This window comes from Zeugodacus cucurbitae, chromosome 5 (genome assembly GCF_028554725.1).
Source record: "Zeugodacus cucurbitae isolate PBARC_wt_2022May chromosome 5, idZeuCucr1.2, whole genome shotgun sequence".
NCBI classification, from domain to species: Eukaryota; Metazoa; Arthropoda; class Insecta; order Diptera; family Tephritidae; genus Zeugodacus; species Zeugodacus cucurbitae.
In genome coordinates this window covers 55,260,454-55,281,765 of record NC_071670.1, presented here as the reverse complement: position 1 = coordinate 55,281,765, position 21,312 = coordinate 55,260,454, and the positions used below count along the sequence as shown (strand labels likewise).

Here is a 21,312-nt window from a genome sequence, read left to right as displayed (position 1 = left end):
GCCTTGACTGAATAAAAAACGTAGCCTACATTTAGGAGTGAGTGAAAGTTAAAGTATAACTGAAAACTGAGAGATGAAAATGAATTTTTCGAACACTATATTAGACTTACGCAGCTAATTTTTTCGATAACCAAATTTTTTCAAACTTTATAATGGTTTCAAAAAACGTTGCCTACATTTAGTGTGTATCACAATGATTTTTACACAATCTTTAATATTTTAAGAAGGTTAAATTTAAAGTGAATCGGTATGCATCATTAATACACTTCATATAAATATAAGATTTCAAGCGAAGAAACTTTATGTTGATTTGTATTCTCAACCAACCAAAATGCTCACTCACGCCTATAAGTATGCTAAATAAAAGTTATTCTCGCACAAAGAAATCATTTCATTTATAATTGAATTAGTTTTCTTTGTTAAACATTTTTCCAACTAAATTTTAACGAAATGCGCTACCGGCGCCATCGATTGCCAATATATTTTAGACATAAAGAAAAGAGCTCAAGAGAGTTATACACACAATCGAATGCGCTCACACCGCGACACCACGCAGTCACACATACACACGAGCTCGTACAACTACAAGGGTGTATTTAATCCATATCGATTTAGCGTTGCAAGGTTTCCTCGTGAATGAACGAAGCGTGCACTGGAAAAGTGTGTTAGCAGGTTATGCGCGAGGCAAATCAAATCAAATCAAACCACCGCCAAACAGCAGCTAAAGCAAGACTCTCGCTTGGCTGATAAGCTTAGTTAAGGTAGACTAAATCAGACTCGTATATGGAAAATTTAAAGCAGCAGCAAGCAGCACGTTTCAATGGAACGTCGTAGACTTTGGTTTGGTGATATAACGGCACATGGCTGTGATTTGTTGGTAGCTGCTAAATAACAGTGTGTGGCATTAAATGCGCTGGGTGTGTGTGTGATAATTGGTAACTGATTTGAATAGGAATTTGAAGGTGCTTGTGACTAATTGATTTAAGGCGGTGTTCACAGTGCAATGTAAGTTACTAAAAAGGCTTCGAACAATATGTAACTTATATATTATTCGATAGCGCTAATTATTTTTCTGGTATATCCAATATTAAAAAAACCAGTTTGGTAAACCGAAAAAAAAATCTAAATTGCAACTCTGCTTGTTTCAAAATCTATAGCTGCAGAGAGTTTTTCAAATTGAAAAAAATATACATATGTAAAATGTAATAATTGTGTTTCAAATATATGTAAGTGGTCAGAAATAGCTATTTTATAATAGAAAATCGGAAAATTTTTGAAAGAGTTGCCATATTTATGGAAAAAAGTAATATTTATTACGATAAGTACATATATAAAAAAAATTATCAAATTGAAGGCTTTTGATATATGCAATTGAGAATAATAAGAAAAAAAAGATATATTAACCAGAGTTGCCATGTTCCTGAAAAATGAAATTAACAACAAACTACAACAAATATTAAAGATGATTACATGTTACAGAGGGGTTTTCAAAAAGTTTTAGTCTAAAACAATTTCAGAACAGAATTTTCACATCTTAAATTCTTTTAGAATTCAATAAATTAGGGTTACCATTTATTTAAATATATCACATTGAAAGGTTATACAGATAGAACTTTACGCTTAAATCACTACAAATCTCACCAAGCCTCACCGAAACAGTAACGCTGTACATTCTAATTTTTGGAAATTGAAAAAGAGAGCGATCATTGGACCGTTATCAAGTTTAAAGAAAGCATAGCTATCGAAAAAATCGTTAAAACTTCCGAAAATCATAAAAAAGTAATGAAAACAAGTAAGGAAGGGCTAAGTTCGGGTGTAACCGAACATTTTATACTCTCGCAATTTATTTATTTAACTTTATTTATATTATATAATACACAATTTGACCCACATATTCGTCATATATATTGTATAAAGTCCATTGAAAGTTGGAAACCATAATATTAGGTTAGAAGCACCAAGGGGCTGGCACACTATAAATGCAGTATTTATGCAAAGTTCTGTTCCGATATCTTCACTAGTGCTCACTTTACATATTGTAAAGTAAACTATTCAGATCGAACATAGGCCGATTTGGCCAAATTTCACAACATATCATTGAGATGCAAGGAAAATATTACACGTCAAATTCCATTGATATTGGTCGAGTAGTTTCGGAGATATGGCTTTCGACTCATAAGTGGGCGAAGCCACATCCACTTAACATTTTCTTATACTAATTTGTACCTTCTTTATAATGAAATTTAAGGTTTCTGGTGTTTTCCCTTACTGAATTAAAGTATTTTTAGTCGTTTTCAACATAACCTTTGTATGGGAGGTGGGCGTGGTTATAATTCAATATCCTCTATTTTTGGACTATATAAGGAAATGCCGACTCCTGAGAATTTCGTTGATATAGCTTTAGTAGTTTACCAGATATGTATGTGCCCACTTTCCCAAAAAAAAAAATACATCCAAATATGCCCCTTCCTAGAACAATCCTTTGTACCAAATTTTATTTCTATAGTTTTATTTACAGACTGTCGGACAGACCGACGGACGTACAGACAGACATCCGGATTTGAACTTTACTCGTCAGCCTGATCACTTCGGTATATATAACCTTATATCTAACTCGTTTAGTTTAGGGACTTACAAACAACCGTTATGTGAACAAAACTATAATACTCTCTTTAGTAACATTTGTTGCGAGAGTATAAAAAGGTGCCAACTCATTTTAATGTGTCCAATGAAGACGACCAATAGATGAGCCTTTCAGTCACAAAAATTAAAAGAATTACAAATTCGGTTACGAAACCTCAGCATCTGTCCAGTTTTCGAAATCGCTTTTTGGAAATCCTGACAGTTTTACTACAAACAATATTTTTCTTACCAAAACTGGCCAGCAGAGGGCGCTTTTTTCTCCAAATCTTTTTGGCGAATAATTAACATAATTCAACAACGATAATACGGTTATATCTTTCTTTCTACTGTATGATCTTGGACTCACCATATTTTTAATTCCACAGATTTATTGACAGCGTGCATTTGTTGAATTTTTTCTCTTTCTGATCTAGTAACAGAATGTCTACATTGAAGAAAATTATTATTTTTTATCACACACACACACACCTATAACGTTCTATCACTTAATTTTCCACCATTCCGCATTTAACCATATCCTGGTGGTTTCTTCATAATCATACTCTTATGCAACGGTGGCATACGTGAGTCCCAAAAGAAAATATGATAAATCGATAGAAAAAAGCCCAAACTGCATAGGCCACACAAATAGATCAACACCATGACATAGCGTATGCAACGCTCTGAAAAAGTCGGTCTATGCGCCAATATCTCGTCAGCATCGTGCAAACGATACGATGGCAAATGACCGGTGGATATCCTGACTGTGGTTGGGCGTGAGCCTCTTGATTCCGTTGGCGTACTAGTTGCAGTTGTTTCTGCGGTGGTACCCGTCGTCGTGTCCGCATCGCCGTCGTCATTATTATTATTCACACTCGATTCAATTATATTGACAATTTTCGCTAGATTTTCCGCCATTTTTTCGCGACGTCAACACGCAGTCTGCGACGTGTTTGCGCTGATCGGCGCAATTTAAATGTGATTCGTTGATGGAAATCAAATCAAAATCGCATTTAAAAATATATATATATATGTATATATGTCAGTCAGTCACATAGCTGTGAATTAATTGTTGAACGCGAATTGATGAAAATGCGGACGCACACGTTTGTGGTAGAACTGTCAAAAAGTTAATGGCAATATAGAGTCGCATGACAGGAAATACTGAGAAATTAACACAGAGCCATCAAACACCAGGCTAAATGATATATCGCCACCAATGGGTGGGTGCATGGCTCGAACTCTCGGTTGTTTGTGCGGCTGCTTGGGATTTAGTGAAACGAAAAATAGGATTAAACCGTGTTGCCGTATTGCTTTGTCAACTTTTTGACTTTTTGTTGTTTGCCGTTTTGATGGTGCTGAATTTCGCTTTAATGGCGTTAATTAATCCGCCGCCCCAGTGTAGGGACTGGCGCGAGTGAGTGCGCCGCTGTTGGCGATGACAGACAGTCAAAATTAAGAGGGTGTGCGAATGTGAAGGGACTTTTTTGTGAAAAATTCGAAAAAGTTAAAATGTCAAAACTGTGTGTCATTGCGGAGAGTACGTATGAGCTACCGAATATATATAGTATAAACAATGAATTGAATACAGGGTGCTTCAAAAGATCAGCACTTTAGTGAGCAAGTTACATAAAGTGATAAAGTTTTATAACAAAATATATTTTCGCGATTCGAATTCATTGTACGACTGGCAGAGTTGCCAACTGTTGAAATATTTAATTTATTTTTATAAAAGTTGATCTTGAAGCGAAAATAATTGAAAAAATGTTGGAGGAACCAGGTCAGAAAAATGTTTTATAAAAAAAAATTAAATTTATAAAAAATAAATAATAATTGCGGATGAGTTCCAGATTATTCAAAAAAAAATCAAGATATTATTGTTTGTAATATTTGTCTCTCACTTAAATTTGGAACTAATAATACCGATTTCCCGTTCATTTTCTTATCATTATTGTCTCTTTAATGTGAAGGATCTCATTGATTTGCTGGATCAGGACTATTTTCACATTCTAGAGAATTTAAACACTCATAAAAATACTAAAGTGAACTACTACTATAAGAAATATTTCGAGTCGAGTAACTATTAAAATCAACAATTGAAGTGATTGCATGAGGTTGATAAAATACTAAAATTCATAAGGGAGGAGATCGTGATCTTAGAACCAGATTTTATTGATTCCAATATATTAAGAATTTATTTAATTATAAAAACTAAAACTAAATTTCATTAAAATATAATGCGGATGAATTCCAGATGAATAGTTATAATCGGCGAATTATTGAACTAATGATAAATACTCAAATGGCAATACCTTTAAGAATTACAAAATCTGTTTCATTTGAGAGATATTGAAGCATTGGCTTTCTTTGCCCTTGGGAGTCTTATTGTTGAATTGATAAATCATAAACTATCTTTTTAATTTTAAGACTGACATCACTGATGATTAAAAAAAAAAGTAGATACCACCAAATATGGTTAATATTGCCAACCTTGGGGTCATCCATTCTATGATAATCCTTCCACATATTTAATTATTTACTCAAATAGGACTAGTTTTCACTTGAGCATATGTTGAGCAGTTCACTTGATATCTTACCTTGCTTGTAGTGTAGGCTAAGTTGCTGATCATACCGGGCGTATGAGTAATCAAAATGAAATAATGAATGTCATCAATAAATTCTTTCACAATTTTTGTTTTAAACGTTTTCAGGCTTACATTATTTTTAATAAAAAGCTACAGTTAAATACTTAAACAAGAGATGCTCTAGTGGTCTAGCAATCATCATCACATTTTCAATTATTAACATTCGGTTTTGGCTAATCTTCTCTTTTGGTTGATGTGAGACCTAAATTTCATGACCAGTTATAAAACTTTTTGAATAAATTGAGATTACTTTTAGTATCACCATTCTTAAGTGATGCCATATTGTAGCTTCATGTGATTAACTTTGCGAGCATACATTTCGGTTGAAATTAATTATCGCATTGACAAGAGATATCTGAAGATTTGCTGATACAATATCGAATAAGATTACTAAAACTGACAAATCATCTAATCGGTGAGTCGATTAACATAGTGATTACTTAACACATGAACAGAAATACATGCTCTTGAAGGATGGGATTTACGTTAAAAGTTTCGTTTTAAAAGCTCTCACACCGTTGCTTGTTCGTGAATTATTTGCCAAAAGCAATACTGTAACGATGCCCCAGCCATCATATTCGCCAGACATTACACCGTGTAACTCTTTCCTATTTCCAAATATAAAGATAATTCAAGGGAGGGGTCTGGGTTTTCACTTTCGAAAAATCGATTTTTTTTTTGTTTTATCTTATTGTTTAACATTTCAAGAATATGTCCTCAAAAATTAAAGCAATATTCTTGAAGTTATTGTTTAATTAGTCTCGGGGCCTTTAACGCTCTAACTGTAACAGCTACGGCTTTAAACGCGTTTTTCTCAAAACTACTTTTTTGAAGTCCGACGTTTATTGTACACATACACATTAGATATTCACAATATAGTGTTGTCATACTCACCAAGGTCGTCTACTGGGATATCACACTTAACATTAGAAACTCTCCATTCGTATTCGTATCAATCATACACTTCTCCCCTACATACACATACACATATGTGACGCTCCTTAGCCCACATGATGCGCATGTTTATACTCCGGCAGCGGTGGCATACGCGAATCCCAAATAAACAAATGATACAAGGCCAGTGTCATGCCCAAACCACTGATGCCCGCAATGTATATAAACAAAGAGATGAGACGGAAGGTTTTCGACTCGAAGAAACTGTCCGATTTCGGTAAAGTGATTTCTTCATCTTTATTAGCGTCATTGGCGCCAGCAGCAGGTGCGGGTGTAGACATATTCGTAATTAATTACAATCGAATTAGAGAGAACAAGTAAGCACAGTAAGAACGCAGAAGAAGCAGATGACAAAAAGCGCAAAAGACTTTCTTTATATAACTTTCGTATATGTTGAGTTTTGGTATGTTGTGTTGTTTTTGTTTTTGTTATCGTCTTTTGTTTTTTGGTTGTTTGGTATGACCGTCTTCTAAGCACTCACGTCGACGGCAATTCTAAGTCTCAAGTGTAACTAAAATGACTCGCAAGAAAATTTGTTGCACGAAGCTTTTCTTTCGTCCCAATGTCTGCCACTGTGGCTAGTTGTGGAGTAAAAATATTAGCGTCAGTATATGTCTATATATATGTGTGTGTAAGTACACTACTGCGGTTTGGTCTACTAATTGTTTATTGCTGTTACTTAGTACTCGTAAGTATTGGCGCGATTTTGGTCTCTTCAAGTTGGCATTTCACTATCTACACTTGCTCTTACGGCTGTGTGTGTTTGTATGTATGTAAACGCAAATGTGTAGTTATGCCACTCAGTTATATACTATTTGTAAGTGTGTCTGGTGTATTACAATGCTTTGGCGTATATTTAACTTATGCATTTCTTTTCTTATTCTTCTACACACTTCGCTTGTTTCGAGGCGCTAATTAGTTACAAGCGTTCTTACATACTTAGATATGTACTTAGAGGGTCTGTAGGAAATTCTTTGCCTCATATATAAGTGCCTTTCTCTTAGCAAGCTTTCAATTTGGCGCTATTATTGGTGTGTCTACTAGATATTGTCCAATAGGTGCACGTGCGTTGAAACTAGGGACGAGACAATCTGGCGAATTATATAATAGATTCCAAGCGCTTTTCCGAAGAGTCATTCTGATCCTCTAGGTGTTTTTTGGTAAGACAAAGGTCGGCGCTCAAAGCTGTATATGTAAGATCTTGTATATGCGCACAGATCTCCCTGTTAACCTAACCTAACCGAAAGAGCTTATATATATTATATTTTATACATCGAGAAGAATCAGGGTTACGAGTATGTACCCGAAGTTACACGGTTGACAAGCGAAACTTTATTTTCTCGAAAATATATTGAAAAACTGAAGATGCTATATCAACAATACTTAGGAAGAAGATCTCGTGACCAATTCTCCTTCCATTTTATTTTTTATATTTCTGCTATACAATTTCTTGGGTCTATTGTTTATTCTAAGTCATGTTAAAGAACTTCGGAAAGGGTCCTTGACAATATATAGCTAAAATCTCAGATCTCAAAGAAATATAAATAATTTGACCTCAAATTTGAAAGAGATAATCTCTAAATGCAGGTTATGACTGAAAGACTAATCCAGGTAGTCTTTTAGTTACTTTGTTTCTTGTCAGACAAATTTAAATTTAAGTGTGGTAATTAGAATTTCTAATGGAGGAAAGTGCTCCAGATCGGAAAGTGTTCGATGCAGTACCCGCTTGTGGAAGCCGAGGAAGAGGGAGACCTCCACTCCGATGGAAGGACCAGGCTATACCTGTCTACGCCAGTCAAGAAGAAGAAGAATTAGATCTTAGAAAGACCTAAACCCCTAAAGATATTTAGAAAATAATTTCAAGAGATTTCAAAGAAATATTAATTTGTTATTCTTGAGACTTTGAAGTTAAACTCTTATTTGCTTCTTCGATAAGTGCTTCATTTCTTTATGTGGAAATCTAGTCAAAAGACTCATTTCAACAGTCGGAATATGATTACTGACTATAATGAAAGGTCGAGTCCTATAATATTAGGTCTACAACTTTGCTTCCACCGTTTTCCAATAGTTGTGTCTATGGTCAAGCACTGGTCGATTAAATCGTTTTATAACGATTTTGGACATTTGTGTCAACATTAACCCAACACAATATTTGTAGAGATCTGTTTGTCACTTTTTGAGCCGAATTCTCGACATTTGCGGGAAATTTTGCTTTTATTTTTTAATTCCAAGAAAAGTGCTGCTGAGGCTCACCGAATGCTTTCGGATACGCACGGTGAAGCTGTCCTAAATGAAAGAACATGTCGCGAATTGTTTCAACGTTTTAAGAATGGTGATTATGAAGCCAAGGTCATGCTCTGCATATAATGGGACCAGCTGGGGTGATATATTATGAGCTGCTAAAGCCATCACAGGAGATCGATACCGAACGCAATTGATGCGTTTGAGTCGAGCACTAAAAGAAAAACGGCTACAGTACGAGGAAAGACACGATAAAGTCATTCTACAGCATGACAATGCTCGGCCTCACGTCGCAAAGGTGTTCAAAACATATTTGGAGACGCTGAAATGGGAGATCTTACCTCACCCGCCGTATTCTCCAGACGTTGCTCCCTCTGACTACCACTTGTTCCGATCGATGCCACACGGTCTAGCTAACGAGCACTTCAGTTCTTATGAAGAAGTCAAAAATTGGATTGATATTTGGATCGACTCGAAAGATGAGGAATTCTTTCGTCACGGAATATGCATGCTGCTAGAAAGATGGTCAAAAGTAGTAGCTAGCGACAGCCAATATTTTGAATAAAATTTTCAAATAAAAAATACCGAATAAAGACTAACGAGCGAACGAACTAACGGAGCTGGTCGGAATACCGCTTATATCAGTACTCAATTTGTAAATCCATAGAATTGTAACAGAGCTCAACAAAAAAATCGTCAGTATGTATGAACTAGTATTTATAGGTGTGGTTTTCTTCCACAATTTCCTACAGACCTCTGATATACATATATCATTTTCGTAAAACATTGTTGTAGATCCTCGTGTTCTCTTGGTTTTACAAGCAAATAGCACTAATTTTGTACAAATTTACGTATATTACATATTTAGTTTGCGCCCAGCTGTCGCTTAATTTTCATTTTATTACCATCGTGTGCGGTGAATTGAATGGCACAGTCAGAAAGATTCATAAGAAAACATAAGTGCAAAATCATACTTAGAAGGCTTCTTCTTTGAATTTATGGCGCACAAAATTTAGCGACCAACATTACATGCAGCTAATGGCGCGTCTAATTTAATGTCGCCTATGTTTTTATTAGCAATTAATGTAATTTGCGAATAATATTATTGCGTTTTGCAAATGAGTGCCAACTTTTTAGAAGCGCTATGAATTCGTAAAAGATTTGTGTGTGAAATTTAATGAAATTTGCGATATGGCGGTTACTTGGTGCTAAAAGTGAGGTTATATGGCTTTGGTTTGATGTAACGGTGGTTGTGTCTTTGAACGTGGATTTATATGGAAGGTATCGGCTTAAGATAGTCGTAGGTGATAATTTTGATGTACTTAACCCTGAACTATCGAAAGATACGATATTCTGAGTGGAATATAGAGAAATTCTGAAGGTTTAATTTCTTTAAATACAGTAGATGCGGTAATACCTCTTCTAAGGTGCCTCCGAAAAAGTTAAAGTTAATTGGAACAGAAAGTTGTTTCTCGGCAGATCCCAAAAATATCGAATCGGATAAGACTATTATAGGGTTCAAAAGTCTTTCGAAAACTACGGTTTTCAATATATCGAACAGTTTTCTCGTTGAACTACTCAAAGAGCCGGTTTTACACTTCCTTCAATCGCCTTACCTTCGTCCTTACTTCAGCATATCTCTCCCTCTCAATCTCTTTAAGTATACGACTGCACCTTTTGTACCGGTTTGCCGTCTATAGATACTGGAAACTTCAGATGTATATCAGGCATAGTCGAGTCAAAGAAGATCAAATAATATAACGCTAAAACCATGCCAAGACCACTGATACCACCGAGATATAGAAATAAAGAAAACCAACGAAAGATTTTTGTATCGTAGAAACTCGGTACGGATGAGTTTTCTTCCGACTCATCCGGATCATTTGCGGAACCGTTGTTCATTATAAGTACTAAACGCGCGAACTAATGAGGCTGTACAAAGTTTGACTCGACTTTTAACTAGAAAACCTTTCATTTCATAAGAATAATTTTAGCATAAATTAAATTGTAATCAAGACATTTGATTGACAAATACCCTTTGATGGGTTTCTTTATGTTCATTGCAGGCAAAAAGCAGCATGACAAATCACAAGTGGCCTCACACACCTACGAGGAGGCGCTGACGCTGACCGGTGTCGGACGTTTCCACTATACATTGATGCTGATTTGCGGCATTTGCTTCATGGCAGTGATGGCCGAAACGATGGGCATTGGCATGGTAATGCCGATGATAAAATGTGATTTGGCAGCAACACAAGCTGAGCAGGGCCTACTCGCGTCCGCCGGTTACTTCGGCATTGTGCTAAGTTCGCATATAATGGGCTTTCTGGCGGACACCTGCGGTCGTGTACGTACGTTGCGCTATTCGTTATTGCTGGCCGCCGTAGCGACCATCATTTCGGCCTTCTCCGTCAACACTTGGATGTTGATCGCATTCCGTTTCCTCAATGGTTTCTTCATTTCTGGCTGTCAGGCGTGTGTCTTCAGCCTGTGTGGCGAGTATCATAGTAATAGAACGCGCGTACGCTATGTGACGCTGTTGGCGATCTTCTTGCCATTTGCGCTCATGTTTTTGCCAGGTAAGTTGGGTGTAAGAAATATAATTATAATTTGATTACAAAAATGTCTACTTCATTTTCAGCCATGGGTCTTGTCATACTGCCGTTGAAACTAGATTTCGTCCTATTGGGCGTGAAATTCGCTTCGTGGCGTGCCTTCTTTTTGGTCAATACCCTGCTATCGGTTTTGGGCTTGATAGGCTTGGCTACATTACCCGAAGCACCGAAATATTTGTTGGTACATGGAGAGCACGATGCTTCTTTGGCCATTCTCCGTCATATTTATGCTAAAAATTCTGGTGATAAGCCAGATAACTTCCCAGTGAAGAGTATTGTGTTGCAAACCGGTGGCGCTGATCTGTCAAATATTCATGGTGTTAAGGATGCATTGAAATTGATCTGGAGCCAAACGACACCGCTGTTTTATAAGGAACGCATTTTGCACACATTTAATATATGTTTTTCGCTGTTCTCGGTTTACGGTATTTCTCAAGGATTATTCATGTGGTGAGTAAATATATGAAGAACTATGAATTTTACTTTAACTTTTCAATAGAGAGCAGAAATATTTAGAGTGGTTGAGAATCAATCCGAATTTTTATAGGAGAATTAAACTATATGCTCACCATATATGCTACCCATATAAAGTTAGGAAAGACTCTAAAAATATATCGACCTATCGTGGTTGCAATTTCGATCTCAAAGATTTGTTAACCGTTTGAGAATTATAGAAATATATACATCGAATGGAAATAAGGGACCTTGTAATTCGAGCAGAGTGTTCCGCTTCCACTAGAACGGAACTAGAAAGTAACATAAGCGTTGTTCCACAAAAACAATACCTAAAATCTGGTATGGGTTCCCATCGGGCTTTGATCGATTGGGTCTTGTTAGATTCGACGCTCTTGATAATCTTGTTATAAATCTAGATTTATCTTAGATAACCTCAGTTCTTCATATTATCGGATTTTTAAATCCAACTAACACGGCACTTATGGTATTTTGGTCTAATTTTGAGTTGTTTCGAGTTTCCTGAAGATCTCTGGTTAGGTTTTTACATACGGTTCTGGTGGGGTATTAATTGTCAATCAGAACGAATTCTGCTGAAACATGCGTGACCGTGAACATATTTATTCTAAGTAAGCTTAGGTTTTTATAATTGAATTGGAGTTTACACTTCTGCTTGGTCGAGCTTTTACTTCCATGCTTCGTGTGTTTCATAGATAGAACTTTTGTATTCTGAGAAAACAGTTCAGGAATGACCATCTCACAGTTGTGCAAGAAAATAATTCAGTATATCCAGCTTATATGATAATTTTTTCTCTTTCATTCAATACATAGGTTCCCTACAGTGCTCAACGAGCTCATCGCCAAAAATGGTCAAGATCTCAAGATATGCAGCGTAATTGGTGGCATTGATATGACAACAACGGGGGCGAGCACTGATTGCAGCAACGTCTTGGACACCTTTATGTTCCAAGTGCTGATAATGATTGGTGCCGTATTTACGCTTGTCTTTGTAGTATTCGCCTACACCATCGATATATTGGGCAAGGTCAACTTGTTGAGTGAGTTTTTTTTTTAACTTTTATACAACAAATTTGAAAGTCTAACAAATAAATTTACTTATTTTAGTGATTTGGCTGGTGGTGTCCTGCGTTTGTGCGGCCGTCGCACATTGGATTTCGGACTTTGCCGCCGCTGTGGTCGTCTTAACGCTGCTCATGAGTGTTGGTAATTGTGGTGGTGTCATCGGCACCATTGCGATTGAGTTCTATCCCACACAGATCAATGCGATGGGTATGTGCTTTGCTATGATGATTGGTCGTCTGGGCTCTGTGGCCGGTGGTAATATCGTTGCAATGGTCCTATTCAATCATTGTGACATTCTGTTTTGGGGCATGACGGCACTTACCGCGGTACTAATCGCTTTGGCCGCCGTCCTGCCGGAGCGTAAACGTGAGCGCGTGGTTAAAAATAGTGTGGCGAAATGAGAGAGTGTGATTAAATAGATATTGGCTATTTAACCACTTCCATTTCTACTTAAGTATTAATTAAATAGTTACGATCATGATCAAATTTAAACGAAATAAATGAATAACTTAACAGGAAAAGTGAATCGAAAGACTCATCGAATTGTACAAATACTGATAACTTTAGCTGAAATATATTCCTAATAACATATATACATACGTATGGTTATGTATATGTACCGATATAGATATGTAATAGTATATTATATATCATGCAGTAAAACTCGTCCTATTATATTTAAGTATTAAAATATTTGTAATTTTTGTTTTCAATTACATATAAATAAATACAACTTTTAAAATAATGGTCGTTTTTGAATGGGAAATTGATGAAAACGTGAGCTCGCCTTCATTAAATGTTTTAAATATCAGAGTTTTTGTTAGGCTTAGGAACCAAAACCTTAAGCTATTAATAGTAATTTAGAAATAATTATTTTTTGTATTATGTCTTAATATGAACTGTCTTTGAACTGAATCACCTTGTTAAAAGTATCATGAGAAATATAACTGTTATAGCACTCCCTTATATCGACATAAGATAATCAGGTATAACACGTTGATGCAAAAAACTCCGAAGGTAGCGCATAATAAACTATACCCATTTTGAAGAATCTTGCGTAATTTTAAAATCCAGGAAGAGCCGAGATCGGTGTTCTCGAACATATAGATTTACATCCAGTCTAGAATTTGAATCGATACTGATATCAAACCTTCAGTATGCAATTTTCAAATCCGGTTTTCCGGGTCTGTTCAGGGAACCACATGACGAAAAGGCTGTCATGTATAGTAGTAAATAGTTTTCAATAGGGACGATCCTTTGACATTTCTCTTCAGTAAGGTTTACCATTTCATCATGGAAAAATATACGATCCAACAACGAGTCGAAATTATTAAAATTTACTACCGAACTTCGGCGTCAGTGGCCTCAACTATAAGAGCAATTATGGTCGTTCTGTCAGATCAAGAATTGAAGGTCTATTGGAAAAATTTGAATTCACAGGTACTGTACAAAATGTTCCCTTGTCAGTGAGACAAAGAAGAGTACGTAGTGTCGAAAATATTGCTGCCGCTAAGGCATCAATTGAGAAAGATCCAAATCAGTCTCTCACAAGTCGTTCTCGAGCATGGAAAATGTGCGAAAAGATCTTGGCCTACATACTTGTATGTATGTATGTGATTGGCGTTGCAACCGTTTAGCCGGTTATAGCCGAATAGACGATAGTGCGCCACCTCTCTCTCTCCTTCGCAGTTCGGCGCCAGTTGGAGATCCTAAGTGTAACCAGGTCGCTCTCCACCTGGTCCCTCCAACGAAGTGGAGCCCTTCCTCTTCCTCGGCTTCCTCCGGCGGGTACTGCGTCGAACACTTTCAGGGCTGGAGTGTTTTCGTCCATTCGGACAACATGACCTAGCCAGCGTAGCCGCTGTCTTTTTATTCGCTGAACTATGTCAATGTCGTCGTATAACTCGTACAGCTCATCGTTCCATCGTCTGCGGTATTCGCCGTTGCCAATGTTCTGAGGACCATAAAGCTTGCGCAAAATTTTCCTCTCGAAAACTCCTAGTGTCGTCTCATCTGATGTTGACATCGTCCGAGCTTCTGCACCGTAAAGCAGGACGGGAATGATAAGCGACTTGTAGAGCTTGATTTTGGTTCGTCGAGAGAGGACTTTACTGCCTACATACTTACAAGATAAAATTGACGCAAGAACTGAAGCCCCTTGACCACCAGAATCGTTGTATGTTCGTGAATTGGGCTGAGCAACAACTTGAAAATTATCCGGATTTTTATCGAAAAATCATCTTCAGCGACGAGGCTCATTTCTGGCCGAATGGCTTCACAATAAGCATAATATGCGTTATTGGTCAGGCAGAAACCCTCATGTACTTCATGAGTCACCATTTCGTCCCGAAAAAAATACAGTTTGCTGCAGCCCGAATTGGATGATATGAACTTGGACAATATGTGGTTCCAACAGGATAGCGCCACAAGCACCACAGCGAATGTCACAATCGATTTAATGAAAACCAAGTTTGTTGAACGAGTTATCTCACGAAATGGCTCAGTCAATTGGCCGCCTCGGTCGTGCGATTTGATGCCTTTACCATGTTAAAATCCTACTTATCTGGAGTAGACCCCGACATACTAAACACCTGTCATGCGTACAATGATACACCTGTTAACCTCGATAGCAACTGCAAAATTAATCCATCCAAGCAAGGTCTAGACAATCGTTGCAACAACAACAGAAATAATACTGAACAAAAAAACAGCGATAATGACTGTGACTAAACTATATCTCGTAGCAAAATATAAATCGTATTGAAAGATTGTACCGAAAAGTTGGAACATCGCTTTGATCGGAGAATCGATAATGACGGGATGATGTTTGATGTTACAAGTGATGCTAGATAGACGGATTTCCGAAGAAATTAATACGACGAGTTGGTTCGAATATCCATATTCTGGAACATAGAAGCAAATTTTAAGCTGAGATCTTAGTAGATTTGACACAAGATAGTTCATCGTACTGCAGTCGAGAGATCATTTAATTTTCAGACATTATTCTACAACATAGAAAATAAATGTTGAGAACCTCAGATAATTTGAGAATTTATTCTAAATGACATCGCACCTAGGTCAAATCGTATAGTAGAAACCTTGTTGGTCAAGAGATCAATTTTAGATTCCGAATTGTAGCAATATATTCTCAAAGTTCACATCCAAGAAAGGGGAGAAAGGAAAAAGTTCAAGAATAGGTAAGAAATTCATACTTCTGTATGAATTAGTATTTATATACAAACCGAAATATACTCAGTGCAGAATTAATAATATAAAGTAAATAATATTCAAAATCAGTCGAAACAAATCGTTGAAGAGTATTCAAAAACACTACCAATAGGGCGCCATCTGTCATCAATACCGAATACAAATACAGCAGCAACAGGAATTGAGTGCATGCGCGCATACAATGTTTGACGGACATCACGACGACCAGCATTTGATGGCACAACCAAACGACAATTGTACAGTTGTCACTGTGCCAGCGAAGGCACGCTGCTGCAAATCATGCCGCGCGCGCTGAGATAACTCGCCAAGCGACGGCGCACACCAAATATAGCAATACAAGAAGTGGCCAGCGGCCAGCGGTCGAACAGCAGCGGTCATTGCACGCAACTGCCAACAACGCCAAAAGCCAAATGCGGCGCATGGACGCAGCTGCCAAACGGCACACCGCACAGCACCGCGCCGAGTTGGAGCGCGTCAAATGCGGCCCATAGGAAATAGTTGAAATTGCAATGTAGAATTGAAGAAATGTCACTTGCCTAGAATTGTAACTGCGTTTTGTGATGTTCATTTTTTGTTGTTGTTTTCTTTGGGTGTTTTTTCCTGTGCGCGCTTGTGCTACGGATTGCCACAAATACGGCGGCCGCAGCACTGTTAGCAAATGTATGCACTTAAATGGACAAAAAGCATTCCAGGCAAAGTGCCAGTGCCACAGGTAAAGTGCGCTCGCCTATGAATGTGCCGCGTCGCGTCGCGTCGCATCGCAATAATCGGTGGCACACACGCATTTACGCACCGAAATGAATAAATACACGTTCGTGGCATATTTAAGAACTCACTGAAAACTCTCTGCCTATGTGTGATGCCAATAGCATTTACAGCCAGCCAGCCAACCATTTCTAGCTTATTGCAACCAGTACATAATATTGTATGTGATCACTGCTTGGCACTTCACCTGCACCAGCGCGTAGCTTTACCTTTGATTGAGCTGTGCGTTGATAGATGCTTGTGCAGCGCGTTGTACTTAAATAAATAAAATACGATTGAGTAGATATTTTCCTACGCATTTGCTGTTTACTCGTGCGCTGTTTACTAATGTTGCACTTAAATGTTGCACTCACTGTGTGGCACTGAATGGAATGTGAATATGACTGAAGACGACATAATATGCGGCATGTGTGCAGTCGCAACTGCGCGGTTCAAGTGTACTGATGCGGCAATAGAGCGATGCTGAAATGTCACTACAAACAGACACACACACACATATACATAGATGTGCTCATACTTGAGGTGGGGTAAATATTGTCATCTAACGGTTTAGGTGACATACATGTTTACATGCGCTACGGTAAAAAAAATATATATATAATGTCAACAAGGTATCCATAAATACATTTTAATCATTACTATTATTATATAAGTGCTTGTATAATGCGGAGTTATGCGCTTGCGACAACATATAGGAACAACCGTTAGAAATTGCTCTCATAAAGTGTTCGCTACAGGTGAGTGAGACACAGATACATGTATGCACATATGTATATATTTACTAAATGAGAAATGCTCTTTAATTCACCCAGATACTAACCCACCCATAGTCTAATCTGAGAAGTCTAATTATTGTCATGTGATTATTATAAAATACCTCAAAGAAGGCAAAATACTAATTATCAAACAATCATTCGATCGCACACTACTATCCAACAAGCGAAATACATATATTTGAACTATATGTATCCGAGAGTTTTGAGGAATCAAACCTAACTTAAATTTGTTATTTTATAAGTAGTCCAAATATTATTTCTTACAAAGAAAACCGGGTAGATGTAAATTCGACTCTACTGGATTACCGAAAAAATTATAAAATTTTTTAGCATTAACAACATAGTCTCAAGCTCTTCAAGCGACACTGTCACTGCATCTTATAAATGATGATCCAAGTAGAGATACTTTCTACAAAAGCTATTTTTTTGACAGGACACGCGTGAGTCGTATTAAGCTGTCATATCATTATACTCTAGCAAAAAAGTTGCTAATAGAGTATTATAGTTTTGTTCACATAATCGTTGTTTGTAACACCCAAAACTAACTGAGTGATCAGGATGAAGTGGAAGTGGAGTTCAAATCCGAATGTCTGTCTGTCTGTCCGTCCGTCCGTCTGTGCGAGCTGTAAAAATTAAGATATCTTGATGAAACTTGGCACACTTATTTCTTGGCATCATAGGAAGGTTGCTTTCGAATATGGGCACAATCGGACCACTGCCACGCCCACAAAATGGCGAAAACCGAAAACACATAAAGTGCCATAAAGCTATGGAAATAAAATTTGGCACAAAGGATCGCACTATGAAGGGGCATATTTGGATGTAATTTTTTTGGAGAAGTGGGCATGGCCCCGCCCTCAAATAGGTTTTTTGTATATATATCGCAAACCAATAAAGCTATATAAACCAAACTTTCTGCAGTCGGTTCTTTTAGCCGTTTCCTTATACAGTCCAAAAATGAAAGAAATCGGATAATAACCAAGCCCACCTCCCATACAAAGTTTAGCTTGAAAATTACTAAAAATGGGTTAACTCACTAACGAAAAACGTTAGAAACACTAAATTTCACATAAGAAATGGCAGATGGAAGCTGCACTCAGATGGGAAATGGCCACGCCCACTTATGGGTCAAGAACCATATCTCAGGAACTACTCGACCGATTGCAATGAAACTTGGTTTGTAATAGTTTGTAATAGAGGCCACAACTACGCCTACTTCCTATATACCAAAACTTTGAAGATGATCTGAATCGTTTCCTTTACAATATATAAAGTAAGCGCTAGTGAAAATATCGGTGCAGAACTTTTCACAAATACTACGTTTATAGTGTGGCAGTCCCATTCTAAAAATCTCCGAAATCGGCCTATAGGTTTTCAAGGCCCCATCGAACATGAGGACCTCGGTGCTTCTAACCTAATATTAGGGTATTATATAATGTTAATAAAGTTAAATAAATAAATCGAGAGAGTATAAAATGTTCGGTTACACCCGAACTTAGCACTTCCTTACTTGTTTTTGTTTGGCATTTTATCATGGAAGACTTATGCCTGAACAACGTTATTACGAAAATTCACGTTCTATAAAGAATGTGTTTCGCGCGCTTCGCTCAACTTATGGTCAACATAATCGGCTTACTGAGCGTACTATTCACAACACCATCATCCATCTTGTGGACCAGCATTCATTATTGAATAATATTCGACCGATTCCAGTACACAGTGAAGAAAATATTGCAGTCGTAGCTGAAAGTGTACACGAAGACCGTGGAGAGTCAATTCGACGCCATTCGCAGAAACTCGGACTGTTATCGCGCATTGATAACTCACTATTTGATGCCTGAAATTGAAGCTCGTGATATTGGCGACATTTGGTTTCAACAAGTCGGTGCCAGTTCCCATACAACGCATCAATCAATGATTTATTTAGAGAAAACTTTGGCGAGCAGATAATTTCATGTTTTGGATTAGTCGATTGGCCACTAAGATGGTGTGATGATTCTGTGGAGATATGAAAAGTCTAAAGTCTATGCGGACAATATCGCTTTGATTCAGTCCGTGGAGCAAAATATCAGGCATGTCATTCGCCAGTTACCAGTCAAAATACTCGAACGAGTAATCGCAAATTAGACTCAACGGATGACAAGGGCAGTGCCATCGTTCATACTCCATCTTTAATGAACTTTCAGCCCATAATATTTCATGTTATCCACTTTTGGTTCACCAGTATAGGTATTTCAATCAATTAACATTTCTACCGATCTATTCTCAAAGTAAATTACACCTTAATGTCTCATACTGACGGCTATAAGCTCATAGTAGTTGACCAGATTTTACTACTGGAGGAGGAATTCTTTTCCGACTTTCAAGGCATTCAATCACATTTTGGTAGCTTCAACTCAAGATGAGCTTAGTGGCATTTCTTACTTGATTTAAAGACTTCGATTAAAGCCGTTCCTGGAACCAGATCCGTCTCTCGGCTCGGATAGACATTTCCGAATTTTTACCATTTTCAGCTCTAATAGGAACAATAGCTTTAAAAAAAGTAAAATTCTCTCTTAGCAGATATGTGGAAACAATTCTTTAGTAGATGGCATATCTATTACTAACAGATAAAAGAAGAGGTTCATATTTTTTGAATGAAATTATCCAAATGTCTTGGATGATTTGTAGTGAAGTGCATTACATACTCAATTCGAAGTTATTGTATTGATCATGCAGAAGGGAAATAGAACTATGTATCATAGGAGTTTATTTTTATATCCTAACATATACTCATATGATTGGTTTGATAGCTTCAGGACAATTAAATTTGTTAAACTTATGTCTCGTACTGAAAAATGGTGGTCCGGTTCGAGCAGGAGGAGCAATCTTATATTAGTCCAGGAAGGCAACTATTTTTGCCAACAAAAAATTACATATCTAAACAAAAATCATAACATATAATAAATAATTTCCGCCACTTAAACCCGTCTAAATGTAATGCATTTCAAAACACTACCATAAGTCCATTAAGCACTCAGCCTAATGCCAGTGACGCCGTGAAGGTGTCTGAGTGGCAATCAAATATTACCGGTAGTCGATCGGCAAACCGGGTGCAAACAATCCAAACGATCACTCAAGCTGATCCACAAGTCAGAAGACAGGTAATTTCTAACAGCAGCAGTTAACACTTTGGATCTGTCCATCGGTGGCGACATTGCCGATCACAGCAATTGCATTGGTATTTAACACTCGTGTTCGAGAAGTATTGACATTTTAGAGAGCGAAAAAAAATGACAGAAGCATTATCGCTGCATCAGTCTGGCTGGTCTCGCAGACGTCACCAGCCTCATCATCATCATCATCATTTCGTGATTATCAACAAATAAATGTTGCGACAGCAAATGTTTATCCAATCTAATTCCATTCGAGACGTAAATAGGTCTGCAAAGTGATCGTCTTAAGAACGACAACAACAACAACAACACTCGAAACTAAACTAATAGTTAACAACAACATTGGTGGTGTCTACAAGTGCCGCCACCAATCGTTCGTGTTGTCTGCAATCGCTCGGTGAGTGCTGTTGTGCTGGTCCGTTAAGCTGTTGATCTCCGCTTGATGCGTGTCTGTCTTGTTGGACGTTCTTCCTTGACACTGGCTTTGGCTACTGCAGCTCATATATACACTCTGGCTGCCGACTGCTACTGTTGTTGACATTATCAACTACTTAGCTAACTGTTTTGTTGTAGTTGTTGTTGTTTTCTATTAGTTGTATTTGCACAAATAGTCGGTATTTAGTTTTGTAGTCCATTTAGTTGCATGCTGCGTGCTGCACATTGCCCGTTACCCGTTTGTTTGTCCACATTGCGTTCTGTACAAGTTTGTTATATCCATATTTGTTGAATATTTATGGCGAACGTTGCTTTCGAGCCATACTTAGTTTCGAATTTC

General features: G+C 37.4%; 1 protein-coding gene across 2 annotated transcripts in view; it reads left to right on the top strand.

Moving 5' to 3' along the window:
* LOC105209024 (synaptic vesicle glycoprotein 2A) overlaps positions 1 to 13,358 on the top strand; it is a 46,966-nt gene extending 33,608 nt beyond the window's left edge. The window contains exons 1-5 of one of the 2 annotated variants that reach the window (XM_054230740.1): positions 9,278 to 9,743; positions 10,529 to 11,041; positions 11,104 to 11,527; positions 12,362 to 12,588; positions 12,656 to 13,358. In XM_054230740.1, the coding sequence (XP_054086715.1) occupies positions 9,737 to 9,743; positions 10,529 to 11,041; positions 11,104 to 11,527; positions 12,362 to 12,588; positions 12,656 to 13,014 (1,530 nt within the window). In that variant the 5' untranslated portion in view covers positions 9,278 to 9,736 and the 3' untranslated portion in view covers positions 13,015 to 13,358. Of the gene's footprint in view, positions 1 to 9,277; positions 9,744 to 10,528; positions 11,042 to 11,103; positions 11,528 to 12,361; positions 12,589 to 12,655 lie in introns of those variants that run through there. The other variant, XM_054230739.1, reaches the window with a different exon arrangement.
* Positions 13,359 to 21,312: the final 7,954 nt, after the last annotated feature.